This window comes from Barbus barbus, assembly GCF_936440315.1.
Source record: "Barbus barbus genome assembly, chromosome: 8".
In the NCBI taxonomy this organism is placed as follows: Eukaryota; Metazoa; Chordata; class Actinopteri; order Cypriniformes; family Cyprinidae; genus Barbus; species Barbus barbus.
This window is the reverse complement of record NC_136736.1, coordinates 15,933,880-15,954,540: the sequence shown is the minus strand read 5'-3', so window position 1 is coordinate 15,954,540 and position 20,661 is coordinate 15,933,880. Positions and strand designations below refer to the sequence as shown.

The window sequence follows — 20,661 nt, the reverse complement described above, 5'->3', positions numbered from 1 at the left end:
ATGCAAAATCAATTTATAACTTTTTTGAAATGCGTTTTTCTGGATTTTTTTGTTGTTATTCTGTCTCTCACTGTTCAAATAAACCTAACATTAAAATTATAGACTAATAATTTCTTTGTCAGTGGGCAAAAATACAAAATCATCAGGGGATCGAAAAAAAAAATTCCCCCACTGTATCTGGGTATAAAAAAAAAAAATGTATTTGCAAAAAAGGAAAAGGCATGAAATGTAATAAATGCTAAAAGTCACAAAAATGTCTTGGAATTTTATATGATGAATGTACATTTTTCAGGTTATTCTCTGCATGGAGACTCTTCAGCTAAAATTATATTTTCAGAATATTTCAGCTATTTTTTCAATGCAATAAAGGGTGAGAGCCTTCAGTTTGAGTAGCGTGATGCTAATTGCCGTAGACAGAGACAGGTTTGGCATGGCAAGTTGACGATACCACACACTCTCTAATCAATCAACATGAAACCACTGATAGAGCATGTAAAGGTTGCCAAACTGATGTAATTAGAGTGCCGGTTGACAGGCTCAGGCAGAAAGATGCCTGGAGGAAGGAATGAATGAATGAATAATAGAGGGAGGGGAGATATCTGCTGTGCTGAAGCGCTGAGACAGACCGAGAGAATCAATACTGTTACAGAGGAAGAGTGGCACCTGCTAAATATTTGAACAGACACCTTGCACACATGCATGCATATACAGCAGCTCTGAAGTCCTGCCATCTTGCCTTATTCTTGTTTCAACACTCTTTGTGTATGTCTCCATATCTAGATCCATCTGCTTGCAGCTGTGTTTCTGTCAGTCTGTATTGTCTTTTTTTCTCTGAGCTCTCAGCTGCCCTGTTTTTGTATTCATGGATTCAGCTGTATTCATGGATGCCGGTTCGTGTTTCTCTGCCTTCCACATAACCCTCTTTTTACTTTAGTTTCAGAATGCGTTTGAATGTTTCATTATGGAAATGGTTTCTCACAAACAAACAATCTCACCTAAACACTCTCTCAGTCTGAGTCTGAGCGTGTTCATCCAGTGGGCGGCTTGGAGTGGATCATTTGTCTTGATAATCTTGACAATTTGACTGCAACACAATTGACAGGCTTATCTCTGTCTTGTCTAATCATAGATCACAGAGAAACACAAGCTGCATGAGGCCACTGCCTACCTGCTGGAGAGGAAAGGAGATGTGCAGGGAGCTTTTGAAGTGCTGCTACAGGTTTGAGCTCATCACACCACATAAGTCTGCAGTAGATTCGGAAACAAGAGGATCCATGCTTGCTTTAAAGGGATAGTTCACCCAAAATAAAAAGTGCCCCATAATTTACCCTCAAGTCATCGTAGGTGTAAAAGACTTTCTTCTTTTACAATCAGATTTATATTAAAAAATGCCCTGGCTTTTCTAAGCTTTATAATGGCAGTGAATGGGTGTTGAGATAATAAAGTGCATCCATCCATTATAAAAAGTACTCTAAATGGCTACAGGTGGGGAAATAATTCCTTCATTCATTCATCATTCGTTCAATAAATGCACTTTGTTGGACTTCAAAATCTCATCAGTCATTCACTGCCATTATAAAGCTTGGCAGAGCTGGGATATTTGTAAATATAGCTCTAATATGTATTATTATTACATAAACAGCTCTTTATCTAACACAGATGGGTTTCTAAACTAGCCCAATAGTATAAAACTGTCCTGATATTTTAATAACAAGAACAAAGTAATAAAATAAAGTATGTATGTAAAGAATAACCATCACAGAGAAGTTAACCTGATCTTGTCACACCAGCTTTGTGGTCAGAATAGCATGTCAGCGGATTTTCTGCACAAATTAGAGAAGTTTGGCATGCCATCACATCCTGGTCAGCATCTGTAAGTGTATGCGTCCTGACTAGGCATATCAGAGTCTGGTGTGGGAGCTGCCCTGAAGTACAAAGTGCTAAGGAGAGTGGTCCAGTCAGCAGATCTTATTACAGGCACTTAAACATCAACGACAGGATGTTTACAAATAAATGCTTAATGAAGACCAGGACTATCTTCGCTTTATACCACGGAAATAGAATTTCACTGATACTGTCTGGCAAATGTTATTAGAGGATCTACTTACAAATCACCAAAATACTTTGCTACAGATTTTAGCCCCATGTCGTCACCATTTACTGAGAATCGCCATGTTGTATGACCTTATATTAATGTGTAAGTAACGCTACTTCAGAGACTGCATACTCAGCTAGGAGTGCTCTCACATCATAGTAAAATATTTGCGAAATGGAACAATCAAATCCACTTCTTGCTCAAAATGCCCATTTTGGTGAAGTAATGAAGTAAACTGCTTGTCTTAAGTAAATGTAAAAGACAGGACAAAGAAAATCAAAATGTCAAAATACGAGATCTGTGCATCCATTACATTGTAAATGCAACCTAATTGGCTGTACAGCAAATTAATCCACAGATAATATTTTATAATAATATGAAAAGTCAGTAGCAGTGGGTTTGAAAAGGCCATTTTTGATCATTTTCACATTATTGATACATCTCACACAGAAGTCACTTTCATACCATCTATCACCCTTACGCGAAATTAAGATCATGCTAAACCCCAAAAAATTATTTATTACCCTTACTTAATTTAGGAAAGGTTTTACACACAATTTGATTTAGTTCAGTCCAAATAAATATGTTTTGTACACAATTTAGGCCAATTTATGTTCAACTGAATTACATTTGTCAACTAAATTTTCTCATGTGGGACCAAATCGTTTTTTAATAATTTACCGGGGTTTGTGCTTAAACAAGCAGCTGTGTTAATCATTACACACAATGTACATAATGAACAAAAAAGAAAAGACTGATGCCAGTACACAGACTAGCTATTACTCATTGAGTGTCTAAGCACAGACATCATAATGGTAACCACAAAAAAAATTAAATAAATGCAGAAACTCTAAATGTCCAACATAACGTAACATTAAACCCCAACATGTGTTTCTGTTTACTTAATAAAGCATAAAACAATACTTAATCTCTAACATTCTTTTCTAATGTCAAGTTCACACTGCATGATTTTAGCGCGATTTTTCACTCGCAGACAGGTTTTGCGACATCGCCGACAAATATCCGAAATCGGAGGTAAATCGGTGCTTGTTCACGCGAGTGACAATCACGCAGTGCGAATCATCAAAGACGCGATCTGAGAGAATCGCAATACGTTGATTCATAATCCAGCTGTGTGAAATGAGTTCCGACTGAAATATACATCGGCGATGACCTACAGCCAACGAGAGAGCAAGATACAGGGCAGCGGGAAGTTCGGGGAGGAATTTCTTTTTCTTTTTTATTAAACAATTACTTATGCACAAACAACGTGGCAATATCAGTACATTTTTGCATTAGAATATACAGAACAGGTACAAGAAGATATATAGGCTATATATATATATATATATATGCCTATATTTGCCTAATATAATAGGCTATATGTTTATACACACAAACATATGAAGAGTTTATTTGCAAAAACAGATAACTCGTGTTTTTTATTATCTTGCTTTTATTGTGTTTTATTGTGTTAGTTAGCTGGGGGGGGGGGGGGGGTTGTTATTTTTAACCCAGTCAAAACAGCCCAACTGCAGATTGATTGAGATTAATTGGAATGCACAAGGAACAAACATGATTTCTGAGAATTGTTAAAGATGGAGTTATCTGTTTTTGCAAACGAACTCTTCATTTATAAAATCCCGGAAATAATATTATTCTATAAAGGACAAAAGATTTATTGAATTTTTCTTTTTCATCACTTTGGCGGCTTTTGTAGGCTAGAAAAACTCAAATGCACAAAACGTTTGTTTCACTTTCAAGTGCTTAGATTTGTGTATATAAAATTTTCCCAGCAGTAGTATGTTGTTAAAAAGGAAGTCATCTTTGTTAATTATTCTGTGTTCGTGAAGGACTTATAGACCATAATATCAGCGTGCGTTTTTTTCCTTATCACTTCTCGTGCGCGTTTGGCTGTAGTTTGCGGATCAGACAGAGTTGTCGGTGATTCTTCCTACTGTAAAGTCATGCAGTGTGTAACTATCCCAGATAGTTGTGCAGTGTGAAAACAACGGTGATCCGATGACTTTGAAAATCATGCAGTGTGAACTCGGCATAACGCAGTCCCTTGCAAAGCATGCATTCAGTGTATTGAAATGACTGGATTTCTCCAAATCCGGAAAATTAGTTTGATATCACCTTTCAGTTTAACTGAATTTTTTTGAACACCTTTATTGTACTAATGTAAAGCTAGAAATCATGTTAGCAATAGTAGAATCTGCAGCACTGATTTAGATTTCATAAAAAATTGTGGAATTCTGCAGAATGGATTTAACCATGTTCATAAGTCTTAAATTGCACAGGTTACTTTACTTCCTGAACAAATGCACACCCGAGTCCGAGTTGCTTTCATAATCATGCAAATTGCGCCACAGTTCCAGGGCAAGCAAACTCAGACCACCTCCTACAGATATTCTCAGGTCCGGTACTATTTCTGTTCTGCACGGCAGCTTTCACATTACCATATTTTCATGCGAACTGTGCCTTGTTTCTAGGCACTTCTATTCACACTAACTAAACTACCAGTGTGAATGCACCCTCAGAAATGGCCAGCTCATTTAGATGATGTTTCAGAGAACAGTGTCTTAAATATCCCTGGTGAGACAGAAAGGGCAGGTGGAAATGCGCTATCGATATGTTGTTTTCTGCTTCTCAGACCCTGAAGGGCAAACTCCACAAACTTGCCCTGGAAGGCTCAGAGGCAGACAAGCCCGATGGTGAGGAGGAGGAGACAGGTGATGAAGTGCCGAGTCTGTTACAAAGAGTGGAAGAAGCTCTGCATGACATCATTGCTTTGTGTCAGAGGAGCTCACACGGACTCAACCAGCAGCAGAGAGAGGTGTGTGTGTGTGCGCTGTCTGATCAACCTGGGCTGTGTTTTTCATGAACAGAATGTATTGATCTTCTTATTCCCGGTTTTATATTTCTCTCTCTCACTGTGTGTGTACATCAATCTTCTGTCACTCTCAGGCTCTGTGGTTTCCTCTCCTCGAGGCGATGATGTCACCACAGAAACTACTCAAAGGAGCCGACACCAAACACACTTCAGGGGGTGAGACAAACATACACACAAGCATTAGTTTTGAGTTTATCCACAGTATAGAAGCAGTTCTCAACCTTTGTAACTCCAATGCCCCTGTAAGAATAAATATTCATCAAAATAAAAATACCCCTCTTTCTCATCCTATGATATTTATTCTCTTACTTCTGAAATGATGACAACAATTCTCTTTTCCAAATGATAGGGGTTTCAGAAGTGGATGTGGCAAAATGTCAAGTCACCTTTATTTATATAGCGCTTTTAACAATGTAAATGGTGTCAAAGCAACTGCACAATATCAAAAAGGAAAATAGTGTGTCAATAATGTAAAATGAAAAGATAAAAAAAAAGATTTTCAGTTAAAGGCATTTCATTATTGAATTCAGTGATGTCATCATCCAGCTCAGTTCAGTTTAAATAGTGTCTTTGCAATCAGGTCGACGATATCGCTGGAAATGAAGTGTCCAGTATTTTTAAATGGCTCGATAGCGCCACCTATAAAATTTCACATACATGTGCGAAATTTGGTAGACACATGTAACACCAATACCTACAAAAAAAGGCCCCCGGTACGAAATCTGAAACCCAACAGGAAGTCTGTTATTTTTAATTTTCTCAGCGAGTTTTGTGCTGTTTTTTGCCATTTTCAGACGTCATATTTAAATGAACTCCGCCTAGAGATTTGAACAGATCAACACCAAATTTGGTCAGTCTAATCTAAAGCCCTTTGTGATGTTAAATTGCGAAGATCTTGAGTTTTCGTTGAAGGGGCGTGTCCATGGAGGCCTGACAATCTTCAATGTTTTGCCATGAAACAGGAAGTTGTTATAATTCAGGCATACAATGTCTGATCTGCCCCAAACTTCACAGTCCTGTCCTGAACATATGCCCATATTCAGTTCTAGCCATGGCTCCACCTGCTGGCAACAGGAAGTGGCATGTTTTACGCTGTAACAAACTTAAATTGTGAAGATCTTGAGCTTTCGTTAAAGGGCGTGTCCGTGGTGGCGTGACAAACTTTGATGTTTCGCCATGTGAATAGAAGTTGTAGCTCAGCCATACAATGTCCGATCTGCCTCAAACTTCACACCTTCGATAAGAGTCCTGGTCTGAACACATCTAAGGGCCAATTTAAAAGAATTAAAACGGATAAAAAATAATGTCAATTTTTTTTTACTATTTTCTAGGGGTGTAACGGTTTCGTTTCGGTACAGGTATTTCGTTTCAGTTCAGTATGCATGTGCACCGAACGAATACAGTATATTATTTTTTAATTTTCCCCCAGGAAATTCAAATAATAAATGCCGTTTTGAGAGTCTTTGTTGTGGCATGACAGATTGCTGTATAATTGCCTCAGAGAGCCGCTTCTGGGACGGTTCAGAAACGTGCTGGTATAAACCCGACACAAGCATTGACTCAAGCCGCCGCGATCAGTTCCACTTCCCGTGTCTGAGCCATGATGCGCCACAGACGTGCAGTGCAGTCAGGCAAAGCGAAGCGCGAGTAAACGAGATCATTCTTTCCACTGTACTTTCAAGATTTAACGCGAATAAACATGACTGAACATCTCATGCCTCATGTAATCGCTCAATTAGTGTTTCAACCACGGAAAGACGTCAACAAAACAGCGTGGAAATAAAATGTCATGTAGCATTTCATTTACCTCAACAAGTCATCAGTGTCCACAGCTCGTTAGCTCAGAAATGAAGTCTAGAGAAGCATTTCACGAATATAAGCATTTCACCGTATACTCATTTTACTAATCCTGTTAGTCTTAATTATTTAATGTACGTTTAAATTGATCTGTTATGAAACATGTTATGACAGCCAGTGTGTAATTGAATATATTTTAACAAATAGCCTAGAAGTTTTATTATTTATAAGTAATTTAAAAACTGCATTATGTGCAATTTACATTTGCATACAATTTTTTATTTTATTTTTGCACTGGTGTATAATGAATTTAGCTGAGGGCTCAGTCAGTCCTGATTGTGTCTCTCTTTCCTCAGCATTAAAAGAGCTCACTATGATAGTCTTAAACAGCATGTCCAGTTTTATCGCCCCACCTGCCATCATTCAGCGCATCCTACAGGTAAGCACATGCTCTTGTTGTTTTTAACAGCTCATGCAGTTTAGCTTAAAACTAGGCTGTTTTAATGCCTGCCTGTTACTAAACGGCAATCATTGTGTGCTTGTTCAGAGGTCGCTCAGTGTGTTCCAGTGATTGTGGTACATGTGAGATGTTATTGTTCTGTGGGATTTGTGGGATTTGTTTGGAAAGACTTAAAGCCTTCTGACTTGACAATAGGGTAGCAAGCTCAAGCTCAAAATCCCTTGGTTCTTTTTTGAGCAAAACTGTTGACACACTCACAGACATTTACACAGATTCTGAATTTAACTGCTCTGGAGATGTCAACAAATCTACCGACTTTTAAACATCAGGGTTATGATTCCTAAAATGTAGTTTGTGCAGTTACTATGGATCATAAAATGCCACTGTACTGTAATTGAAATAGGTTTTATACACTTCAATTTATGGTGTGTTGCTGTTATATTTTAATTCCAATTCAGGTTATCGGAATCATGTTAAAATTACTGATTACTGACACACATTTTTTTTTATTACACTAGTATCATTGTTATGTGAACCCCAAAAAGTACATATTTGTTTATCACTTGATTTATTTTTTTATTTATTGTAGTGTTTATTGAACTTTTGTTCTTTTTTATCTTTTGTGTTTATGATTGTTTTTTAATATTTACATTAGAAATTGTATGCAATCTGTGCTCAATATCCATTATTTTTATTTACAAGCACATTTTCTAATATTCTGTTGCTTTTAGAATTTTATTCAGTACAGTATATATTGACATTTATGGTCAATTGAATTTTTATGACATTTATGTTCAATTGAATTATGTTCAATTGAATCAAAGGGATTCAGACCTTTTCAGTATGGCAGGATATGCTACATCATGTTAAATACTTTAGGATCAGTTGCTTACAGTGGCATCTACAGATGCAGCCTTTAAAAATTAGATTTTTTTTTTTTGTCGCAAGCTTTCTCAGAATCCACAGTTAGTTCTCATATTTGAATTGATGGACACACTGCAGAAGCTGAACAGCAAATTTGCTTTTCAGCTCAGAGCCTTGTGTAACTGTTTCAAACACACACACACATTTTTGCTCTCCACGAGATCGATGCCGCAACTCATGAATCGGTTGAGGCTTTGGGCAGTGGAAGGCCTTTATCTGTTTTCATCTGCACATATTCAGTGCTGTCAGCTTTCCCTTATCGATCATCCATTCTCCCCCTCCTTATCAGTGCTATTACACCAGCACTCTGTTTCAACCTGCTGTCATTAGAACCTCTGTGATTTATTTTGAATCAGTGCTTATGTTTTTTTTGTGGTTTGCAAATATACACTGTTTTTTATTTTTTGGTAACAAATTATTACAAAGCACTTACTTACAAACTATTAGTTTATAATTTAGAATTTGTGTTTTTAATACAGTAGTAGGATTTATGCAAATAGTGAGTTCATTTTCACTGTAATTTACACAAATTATTATTGTTTATTCAGCTCATATATGAAGAGTTATAGTTTAAAGAGATAATGTTTTTTATACTTAACCGACGTGTTGTATTTTAAACCGGTATTAAAGTTGTTGTTAATGGTTATTTGGAGTAAACGGTTCTCCTTTAAGATTAGATCATAAAAAAAAATCCTAATATTTAAGTGCCTTTATTAGACATTTTTTTAGATGCTGCCAATACGCAAATACATATGACTATTCATAAGATGTTAAAACACATCAGTTACTGTAGAGTTAGGATACAAAGGATGAAAAACAAAGGATAAGAAAAAACTTTACATATGAGCTTATACAATAATAATTTTTAAATTACAATCACAATGAATGAAAAACTTATTTTAAAATTATAATGGTTTGCATTTGATTTTGAAGTACCCTTTTTCGTGAAAAATATTTAACTTTTCAGCAAGGATGCATTAAAGGTCCCATGACATGCTGTTTTTTGGATGCTTTTATATAGGCCTAAGTGGTCCCTAGTACTGTATCTGAAGTCTCGTTCCCGAAATTCAGCCTTGGTGCAGAATTTCAGCCACTACGAGCCAGTCCCAAAATGAGCTTTCCTTAGGACGTGCCATTTCTGTGTCTGTGGCTTTAAAAGCTAATGAGGAGGAGAGAGGCGGCGCAAGGTGGAGGGTGGGTGTGGCCTGCAGCTTGCGGCCACGGTACAATGCGCTAATGTTGACAGTGGATGTATCGCAATGGCTCGTAGACACGCAGTCGTTCAAGCTTTTCAGTTTGACCCAGAATCTGATCCGGATGGAGAAGCGGATGAAGTAGTTGCAACTCAGCGGCTACAGCAGGACGTCTCCGAATGGTTAGTTTAAAATATTATGTCTGGATACGGTCAGTGTTTCCCACACATAGACTTTACCTGGGCGGACAGCAACATTATCCACCGCCCGCTGCCATCAGCTCCCGCGTCTACACACACGAGCGCGTCTTTAGCACAATATTTAGTGACTTTCACACTCTTTAGGCGGCTTTTTTCCCATAGCGAGTACATACTAACAAACCTAGCGACTTAAAAAAAAAACAACAACAAAAATAAACCTTATCATTCAGTTGTAAGATGTCTCCAGTACTGCCCCGCGAGCGCGAGGTCTGACTCTCCCGGTGCAGTGTCGTCTCTCTCGGCGTCTGTTCTGAGCAGCGAGCGGCAGAGAAGCAGCGCTTTCAGTTTGCCTTAAAGCAGCAGACTCATCAATAAATCATTTAAAAAACAGCGTTTCCAAGCACTTGTCGCTTACTGACTGTTTGGACTTTTAAATATGAACATCATTTGTCTGTTAATATGCGCAGTTTATTACTCGGATTCAGAACAGTGCTTCGCTCGTTTGCAAGCCATGATGTCTCTCGAGGAAAAAAAAAAAAAGTGCTCTCCTCGCACGGTCATAGCTCATTTTCTCATGGGCGGGCAAAGCAGAGAAAGGGGAGGTAACCTTTCCCCGTATGACGACATAAGGGGAAGATTCCAGATCGGGCCATCTGAGATTTCATTTTCTCAAAGGCGAAGCAGGATACCCAGGGCTAGCACCATTTCTAACCACTGGGGGACCATAGTCAGGCTAGGGGAACTCGTATTAATGTTAAAAAAACCTCATAAAGTGAAATTTTCATGCCACGGCACCTTTAAATTGATCAAAACTATCAGTAAAGACAGTACTGAACACAATAATCCTGGTTTCATAAAAATACGAAGCAGTGCAATGGTTTTCAACACTGATAATAAGAAATGTTTCTTTATTTGCAAATCAGCATATTAGAATGATTTCTGAAGGATCATGAAATGAAATTGCATGTTAAAATATATTCACATTGAAAGCACTCATTTTAAATTGTGATAATATTTCACAATATTACTGTTTTTACTATATTTTTGATCAAATAAATGCAGCCTTGGTCAACAGAACAGTTTCTTTCAAAAACACATTTAAAAATATTAGCAATCCCTTACTGACCCAACTTTTGAACGGTACTGTACATCACCAAGAAACACATTAAAGTGAAAGTAAATCTAAGACAAAACATTTGCTGTCACTATAGTTTTTGACATTGTTCATGTTCATTATGATTCATTAATAATAGTCTCTTATTTTGTGGCCGATGTTGATTCATTAATCTCCCTGCCTCAGCATCTATCTGAGCAGCTCTGGTTCTGCCCGGCTGCTGATGGTGACATTTGATGGCATTTGCTCACAGCGTGTAATCATTAGTGCGCTGCTGTGAATGCAAATGCACCACTGACAAGGAACAGGAAAGGTTAGAAAGAACCCTATCAAGTTATATTAACAAATGATCGCAATCAATATATTACATAATCAACAGGTGTCATCTTGAATGTGCACTTACACCTGGGCAGAGGCACCTGCAGCTGTACGCACTGTTTGCTTATTGTTGTATTTGTTATTAATGTGTAATTCAAGGCTTAGAATTTATTTCCAATTTGTTCCACAGAATTATAAGAGAGGGGGTGGTTGTCTGCACCAGACCAAGCTGGTGGTGATGATGTTTGCAAATGTTCATTGGAGCCATGGTTTTGGGAAGCACCTAATCTTAAAACTATGTTGGTAACAGCAGAACTTGCTGCTTTTGATGCTGCTTTTGGAAATGCACCCCTGGTTAGATCTGTTAGACTGCGTTGATAGCCAACCTTAAGCTGATACCTGGAATGTATGGAATATTTAATCTGCCAAAGATATTTCTAGAAAACAAGATGGCATGTGAAGATGTGGACTCCTGAGATCATAGCGTTCTGAGTGGAGATCATTCTGTTCATCAGAGGAACCAAATACTCTCAATGTGGATTTTTTTTCACTCATTTTCCAACATTCATTTGCTATGCATTTAATCCCTTTTCACTAGTAAAGTAAAATATAGCAGAGTGAACTTCTTTAGAGTTACATGGGAGACTCAAGCAAATATTATGTTTGTGTTTCCTTTTGGTCCAGCGGCAAATTAGATCATCCACTATTGCATTTACTTGGCTTCCCACAAGGAGAAAAATATCTCGAGAAATGCATTACAGCAGTCAGAGGAGAGAAAGATGTACATTTTTATCACATTTGTGGTCAGTCTGAATATGTCTGGAAATGTTGTTTCCATCAGCAAAGCCTCTCTACATTTTAACGACAATATTATCTCTCTTAATAACAGTCTTTTTCATGTCTCACACACTGTGATATGTGGGTGGATGGAGTGTAAGAGGGCATTATATTTCTATAAGATAACTGTAAATCCTGGTTCTCCAAAGTTCAAAGGGGTATAAATATAATTGCAATATTGAAATTCTTTTTGGTTGTCCATGGATGTTTGGATTTGTTTACAGCTTGTTTACAGGGCGTCTGAATAGTGATAGCTGTTTGGGAGGCTGAATAACACCTGCAACTAGAATGGCATGCATATATATTAATGAGTTTAGTCAAGGATGCTCATCTGAGTCAAGCACGCTGAAGTAATTATTAGAGCATCTCTCTTCTTTCTGTCTGTCTCTTCCTGAAGCAGTAGTTGTACTGTACAACTCACAGAAGGTTTATAGTTGCTTCCAGTGGCGTACTGCATGGCCCTTGATAACCATGAGAACCATTTGGATCAGGGTGAAATAGTTTTGCTGGAAATAGAAAGTGATATTATTTTAGACAGTTATTCTCTTGCAGTGAATTCTTTTCTCTTCATTCATCCTTTTCTGTGCTAAATTATTTTCTTTATATTATTCAGGAAATCTAACAGTTCATCAAATAATTAAAATTGTAACCATGTAGTTAACATTTGACCAAAATTATTATAACAATATTTATAGTATTTATTAAAGTTAATGTTATAATAATAGTAAAATAAATCCATAATAAAAACTATGATCTAAAGAAATAGTCAAATTAACATAATTTCCATATTTAATGTGTGAACATGATTTAAACTTTCATTCAAAAGAGAAAAAAAGCTTTATTAAGCAAGGACACATTGAACTGAACAAAAGTGACAGTAAAGACATTTATAATCTTACAAAAGATATATATTTTTATTTTTATTTATTTATTATATTTTTAATAAATGCTGTTCTTTTGAACTTGAAAAAAGTATCACAAAAACAGGATTAATGGCTGCGGAAAATTCTTTGCCATCACAGGAATAAATTACATTTTAAAATATATATTTTTGTGAAGTTAGTGTACTTTTTTCATGCTTGAGATGTAACCTGAGATATGTAATATGTGAAGAAAATATTATTGTATTTAATTTCTAATCAAATAATGTATTATACAAAGAAGCCATCTTATTCCAAAAATGTACTGCAAATTTATGCCACGGTATGGTCTTAAACGTAATATAATTTTGAATGTGGTGGAAATGGTACTGCGGTGGGAATTACTTAAGTCATTTCTCCCTTAGTCTAGGTAAATACACTTGACAAATTAAAGGTGCAATAGGTGATTGTCTTCAGAAACAGTTTTTGTTACACTGGTTGAAAGTCTCTTCACATCCAGATAGCAATCATTAAAGGATTAGTTCACTTTTAAAAAAACTTTTGCTGATAATTTACTCACCCCCATGTCATCCAAGATGTCCATGTCTTTCTTTCTTCAGTCGAAAAGAAATTAAGGTTTTTGTTGAAAACATTTCTCCATATAATGAACTTCAATGGGACCCAAACGGTTCAAGGTCCAAATGACAGTTTCAGTGCAGCTTCAAAGGGCTTTAAACGATACCAGACGATGAATAAGGGTCTTATCTAGCGAAACGATCGGTCATTTAAAAAATAAATAAAATTTATATATTCTGTGGAAGGTGTAGGACCAAGAAATGTTCATCCAATCAAAACGCTCAGTCCGAGCATTTTAATTGTCTTTCCTACCTGCCTGTCAACGTATGTATTTGCATACCTCTGCGCACCCGGTTCGCGCAGACACGATACATCATCAGCGTGTTCATGCACACTGTACAGACAGAGCGAGAATGGCAGACAAACCCAATCTTCCTTCCTGGTATTGTAGTACTTTTACTAACTGTGCTATGAAGTTTTCTCACCGGTGAATGACACATGATGTAGCCCAGCGGTTCCCAATTCCAGTCCTCGCGCCCCCCGCTCTGCATATTTTGCATGTCTTGCTTAGTTAACACACCCAATTCACATAACCAGCTCGTTAGAAGAGCGCTACGTGCATTAACTGTGTTCCGATTGACATGCTCCCTACACAGTGTTCATTGCTCCCTACTCCCTGAGCAGGGGAAATCCGTTGAAGTTTATTTCACTTCGGAACATTCACTCACGGATTTGCGCTGCGCAGCGTCTTCACACACAGACGAAACTTAGTAGAGAAGTGTGAAGTGTGACAACATACCTTTGTAAATAAATACAATTTAAATTAACGTCTCACATACTTTAATGCCCTTTGTATAGAACATATACGCTCGCTTTGAACTGGAATCATGGCGGAATATCTGGTGATGTCCACTTCGCAGGGCACTTAATGACTTACAGACGAATAGAACAACCGTCAGACGTGATAAGATATGAAATGTGCGGGGAGGGCACGAGAACTGTAATTGGGAACCGTTGATGTAGCCTATTGTTGTAATTTAATGTTGTCTCTGGTATTCTGTTCTTTGAGCATATGTGCATTCAGGGGGCGTGGCTTTGGACGGCAATTGCAGGGAGGGTGGGCCATTCGCTTTCAGTGCTATCAGGCTAACGTTAGCATTTTCCGAGATCTCCTACTGCACCTTTAAATAAACTAGTGAGCTTGTGAATATTGTGTTTTAAGAGATGTGCGTATTTTGAAAAAATACCCAAACTGCATTTAGAGTGCCTCTGTGCAGCATTAAAAAGTCTATGTAAAAATATAAAACTAAATTTGGCTCATTAGTCCCGTATGGGGGACCCTGTTGATTAGAGTGATGTCCCATTTGCCAAGGGTCCATAGGAGCTAGTTGAAGTTTGTGTGGTATATTGTAAAGAACAAAATGTATTGAGTTTTGTTAGTTTTTATTCTTTTCGTAGAACATATGTTGGGTTTCAAACCTGAACTCCAGGGATTTGATATTCCAGATGTTTGTGTGAGTGATTGTCTCTCCTGAGAGAAAGCAGTTTTGGCCTTTGGGAATTGGCTGCATTCATCTTGGGTGTGGAGGAGGTAGACTATAACAACCGAGTTTTATGCCCTATTCTCTTCATACAGGATCAGTAAAGTACCTTATTGATAGTTTTCAGTCACGTGACCGTCTCGAAGAATTGAAGGGCAAAACATCCATAGAACTGCTGCACAAGCGTGTCAATTTTTCATCTGTTTCCCAGCCGCAAATATTTAGATCACCTCTCAAAAGAATAAACAAAGGTATTTCTTAACAAAATGCAAGTTTTGGCCATTTGCAATCCATATTAAGCACCCGCGGCAATATTTCAATCATAAACAGTGCGACAAAACGTTGTAAAAACACTTAAAAGTGCCTTAATATATTTAAAACAGTAATATTAAAAGATCAAATTCAGTAATCACCACATTAATGATGCATATTTTACACAGGCAAGCAGACGAGGCCGGAATATCAACGCAATCCGTTTAACGGTTCAGTGTTTTCCTTCTAATGGTTTTCTACGGGAAGCCATTTAATGTGAAACTTTGCACATTGCATTTATATTCTGGCTTCATCTTCTTGCCTGTACAAAATATACATCATCAATAAGGTGTCCACTGAATCTCACCTTTTAATATCTGCGTTTTACTACATTATTACTTGATGCAATCTGCGTAAAAATAGCTGGCGGTCAATGCAGCTAAGCTTCGTTTTGCCCGCCAGGTGGGCGTTCCTATGAGGGTGTGACATCACGTGAAAACTATCAATTGGGATAAATTATTTTTTTTATTTTTTTATTTTTTTTTTATCAGGATAGATAAAGCATCATATGTTGCTGTAAGAGAACTAACTGTCAGTGGCACTATTTTCATGTTGAGAAAGTGTGAAGAAATAGAGAGTAAGAATAGAAGTGTTGTGATTTATAAAATAATGAATGATCAGAAGTTTGTTGTGTTTGCCGTTGTGGGATCTTCATGTTTTCTTCCCTCAATAACAGAATGTGTGTACTGTTTCTGTCCCTCAGAATGAACAGGATACTGTATGTGTGTGTGAGTCTTCCAGGTCTTCCAGCCCCTACCGAGAGCAAAATTACCCAAGTGTGTGCAGTCCTGTGATAACAGCTAGTGATGACTGTGTGTGAGAGATGTTTCTGAGACCACACTCCTTCATCATCTGAGAGTTATCAGCTGTCATTGCGAATGCAGTCTGCCAGCACATACTGTGTTTACTCTCTGATTTGTGTTTAAGTTGGTTTACTGCAGAACATGCCTTTAAAATTTACTTACAAACTTTGTACAGACAGACACAGGTTTCTGCTAGTGTGATCAAAGCCATGAGAAAATAATTGATCTCTCATATGTGTTCTCTCCTGCAGGACCCTGTGTACGGGAGAGGAAAGCTGGCTGAGATTCAAGGACTTATTTTAGGGATGCTAGAAACCTTCAACTATGAACAGGTAGTGTGTGCGTGTGCGTGTACGTGTGTGTGTGTGTGTGCATTATATAGCAATTTGACCTCATCTGCTTGTTATTGTTGAATGCTTTCTTGCACCGTAGAGTGCATGTTCATTGTCCTTTGTCTTGCATTCTTGTATAGTCTGTGTGTGTGTGTGTGTGTGTGTGTGTGTGTACGTACCATGAAGAATGTGCCAAATGTTAATCATTTTAACAAACAAGAATCATAAAAATTGTCCTGAAAACACGTATTTCACAGATGTTTACATATATCCCACAAGATAAAATAATAACTTAATAATAATATATTATTAATAATATTCATAAAAACTAATAAAAATGTATTAATATTAATACATTTTTATTAAGGTTTAATATTAATTTTTTATGTTTTGTGATAGTTATTCATGTGTTCTTGTTTGTCCTGAGCAGTTCAGCTGCCCATTTTTTATCAGCAAAATCCTCCAGCATTTTGAACCTTTTCCAGCAGTGAATGTTTGATTTTTCAAACTGAGGGCAATTGAGAGACTATAAAATGTGAAAACATTCACTGATGCAACATGGGGACTTTTTTTTAATAAATGATCAGCGTAAATTGTACTTATTTTGCCTTCTGGGAAATATATATTTTATATAGTTTCTAAAGGGCAGTACTAAATGAAAAAAATATGATCTTTTAACAAAATAAGGAACATTTGCACATCATCATCCTGTTCAAAAGTTCAAGTACCTTATTGGCCCCTTATTGTTAATGGCAGCTCCCTTTCACTCACATAAATTATTCACTGCCTATTTTGAATAGCACATTTCTATGGCAGCATCGGTAAACAAAAACTCATCACTGTACCAGGGTGTCACCACATTTATTTTTTTTATTAATTAGGGTGTAGTGCTGGGTTTGTGAGGTGTTGATGCACGGCCTGACTCATAAATGAATTATTAAATATATTCAGATAGTATAGCTACCCATAATGCATCATTCGTGTCTTACTTTCATACTAATTGCACTCTTGCTGGTTTCAGACAGCAGCATAGAAAGATGCATAATTTAGCTCTGTTAAATGATAATGAGAACTTCTCTTACTGTTCACACTGCTGAAGCTACAGCAGCTAAATTCACAGTGTGTTATGTGATAATTGGAATGCGATGTGGAGGTGAGATCCTTTTGAAAAATAAAAATGTAAAACCTTTATGCCAATAGCAAGTGTTGAGTATATTTACTGGCACTAAATATATTTATAATTATTTATTTGTTACCTCCGTAAAAGCAGACAGATATTTTATCATCACATTTGTCATTATTATTTTATTATTTATTTTACTTGATTTAATGATTGTGTGTGCTTATTAAAGCTGTGTCTGTGCTTAAATAAACTGTCTAAAAATGAAGGCCTTAAATTATAGCAGAAAGTAATGTCATTAAATGGTGCATGCTTTGCAATAATATAAAAATCTTCCTCAGTTTTTCTGTCTTGTTTTCTAGTACAAATATCTAAACATCCTTAAATCAAGATACATTTATTCAAGATGCAAAGTGAAGATTTCTGTGAAATTTAACAAAATTAAGTGAGTTTATGCTTAAAACACATTAATATGTGGGTAAAACTTTTTCTTTTTGAATTAAGGATATTTTTCTGGCTCCATTGTTAGATATTTGTTCTTGTTTTCATCATAAACTATTTTGCAGGGTGATCAGAAGTAAAAATTCCTTATTCTAGTTAAGTGTTATTTTTTATTTGTATTTTTTGAATGAATTATAAGATATTGGACATCTGTTGCTGAGATCAAACTGTTGCTGGTATACAGTTAGCAAATTTTGGGTTGGTATTATTGATTTTATTATGGGCAGAAAAAATTTGTGCACAATAAGATGATACATTACAATAAGTGTAGCTACTATACTGATTAAGGAACCAGTTTCTAATATCGGCTTTTTCGTGCTAATTTCCAACATGCCAGTAGTTTTAATTTGACTAATAATGTGTACTATAAATGTGGGTATGAATAATAATAAAATAAGTATTCTACATCTTAAGAGAGTACCTGTTAGGACATGTTTCAGCAATATTCATAAAAACATGACCGTGATGGGTTATGCGCGCACACACGCACACACAAATACTGTACCTTTTCAATCCCTCTTAATAGCTTTTTAGGAAGTGACACCCTTCAGACGAACATCATACTTAATTTATTCCAGCTTATCCTCACAGCTGCAGTCAGATTAGGGTGGAGTGTTATGAGAACTGTTTCTTCATTAATTAACAAGCGCCTAATTGAAGAGGCTCTCTGTACGTCTTAGGTCCCGTAATGGTTATCAGTGGCATGCACACATACACCCTACAGTTTTACTTAATGAACAACTAAATACTTTCCCTCATCTCAAGCCCTCACAGAACTTTCTTTAAAGCTGTTTGAAAACTTCTGAAGCATTTATTGTTGTTTGTGTTTTAGTGTTATTATATTGTAGCAACTGGATTAAAATCATCCCTGGTTTCGGCTTCACTGAAAAAGGCTTTGCTTGTTATTTTCTGAAAGTCGAGACAAAATAAACAAGAAGAAAGAGACTTGTTGTCTGAAATTCCACTGAACTTGTCTGACACTTATTGACATCTTTTTGCAATGCTAATTTCTTTTATAGACGTTTGTTTGTTAGTGTGAAGAGTTGCTTTCTTCACCTTAGTGTCACCTGTAGGCTAATTGCATCTAATTGCATGTGTTCCTTTTTATTCCTTTCCATTTTGTATTTGACAAAATAAATGCTGAATCAAGTATGAACTGAACTGCAGACTTTTAAGAGTTTTAATTATAAGAGTCTTAAGAGTTTTAGAAACCTTTGAAATCCATTATCCCTGTTGCCGGAAGTCGCAAAAACACATGAAGTACATCAGAAACAGAATTACTGTTGGTGACTCATTGCAGTTACAGTGAGATGAAAGGTCGTTTCTCGGTCTCTAGAAAATACATTTCTGGATTAGTTAATATGTATGTTGTTTCTTAAAGGCAGGGTAGGTGATTTGGTTCAAAAAACATTTTTTATTATGCTGAATGTCTCTTCACATCCCAATAACAATCAGTAAGGGCTCATCCACACGAAGCCAGAGCATGCCCTATCCAATCTTTTTTTCCTTGTTCTTCCATAAACACAGCGTCATCTCAAAAAATATCTGCGTACACAGGAAACCACTGAAACCGACTCAAAACGATGTAGTATGCATGCCAGACCAGTACGTGGCGCTGTAATAAAATATACACTAAATACACTAAAACCGGAGAAGAAGACTTGGAGCATGCGCATAAACCTTGCACGCTGTATACAAACCCAACACAACAAAAAGAAAAGCTAGTAGCTCAGTAGCTTCCACAGCATGAACACAAGCATGCAGTCCGCCATTGTTATTGTTGTTGCTGTTACGCGATGTAGCGGTAGTCTGGGAACCAGTTTCAGAAAATAGCGGTTTCAGGCTCCCAAAATGCTGGATCCGTCTGGACGAAATGCCGATACGAAACAAAATGTTTACGTATAAAGCTAAATGCATCTGTTTGTATGGGGCCTCTCTACATTTTAACGACAATATTATCTCTCTTAATAACAGTCTTTTTCATGTCTCACACACTGTGATATGTGGGTGGATGGAGTGTAAGAGGGCATTATATTTCTATAAGATAACTGTAAATCCTGGTTCTCCAAAGTTCAAAAACCTGTGTGCCATACAAATATGTATATGCATACCTCTGCGCACCATGACAGAACATATTACTTCTAAATTGTTTTTTGATGTAAAAATCTCGATAACGTTATAAGTGGACCTCAGAGAACAGTTCAAAATAAAAAACAAAGGCAGTTCATTAATCCCTTAAAAAAACTCCTTGTCTTCTCAATGGAAAGAGTCTTGCTTTTCCCATTTGAGATATTTGAGTCCTAATAAAAAGCTTTCAACTGCTAAAATCCATTTCTTTGCTTTCATAATATTGATTTTTAATAGATTGGTCACACTTTATTTTAAGGTTCATTTCTTGCTATTAACAAACCATTAACTATGACTTTTGCCTCAATAAACTTCTAATTTGCAGATTATTGATACTTAGGTAGTTGTTTAGTTATTGGGTAGGATTAGGGATGTAGTATATCGTCATACAGAATATTTGCTTTATAAGTGCTAATAGTCAAGTCACCTTTATTTATATAGCGCTTTTAACAATACAGATTGTGTCAAAGCACGCACTTAACAGTATCAAATTGGAGGATAGAGTGTCAGTAATGTATAAAAATAAGATTAAACATTCAATTTTCAGTTAAGGCATTTCATTATTGAGTTCAGAGATGTCATTGTCTAGATCAGTTTAGTTTAAATAGTATCTGCTAAATCAAATTGACGATAATCACTAGAAATTAAGTGTCCC

At 36.6% G+C, this 20,661-nt stretch overlaps 1 protein-coding gene across 2 annotated transcripts in view; it reads left to right on the top strand.

The window, feature by feature from the left end:
• Positions 1-20,661, top strand: part of vps8 (VPS8 subunit of CORVET complex) — a 147,710-nt gene that overhangs the window by 91,749 nt on the left and 35,300 nt on the right. For both annotated transcript variants that reach the window (XM_079423477.1, XM_079423476.1), the window contains 5 exons: positions 1,130-1,219; positions 4,752-4,934; positions 5,066-5,147; positions 7,145-7,227; positions 16,178-16,258. In XM_079423477.1, the coding sequence (XP_079279603.1) occupies positions 1,130-1,219; positions 4,752-4,934; positions 5,066-5,147; positions 7,145-7,227; positions 16,178-16,258 (519 nt within the window). The remainder of the gene's footprint in view (positions 1-1,129; positions 1,220-4,751; positions 4,935-5,065; positions 5,148-7,144; positions 7,228-16,177; positions 16,259-20,661) is intronic.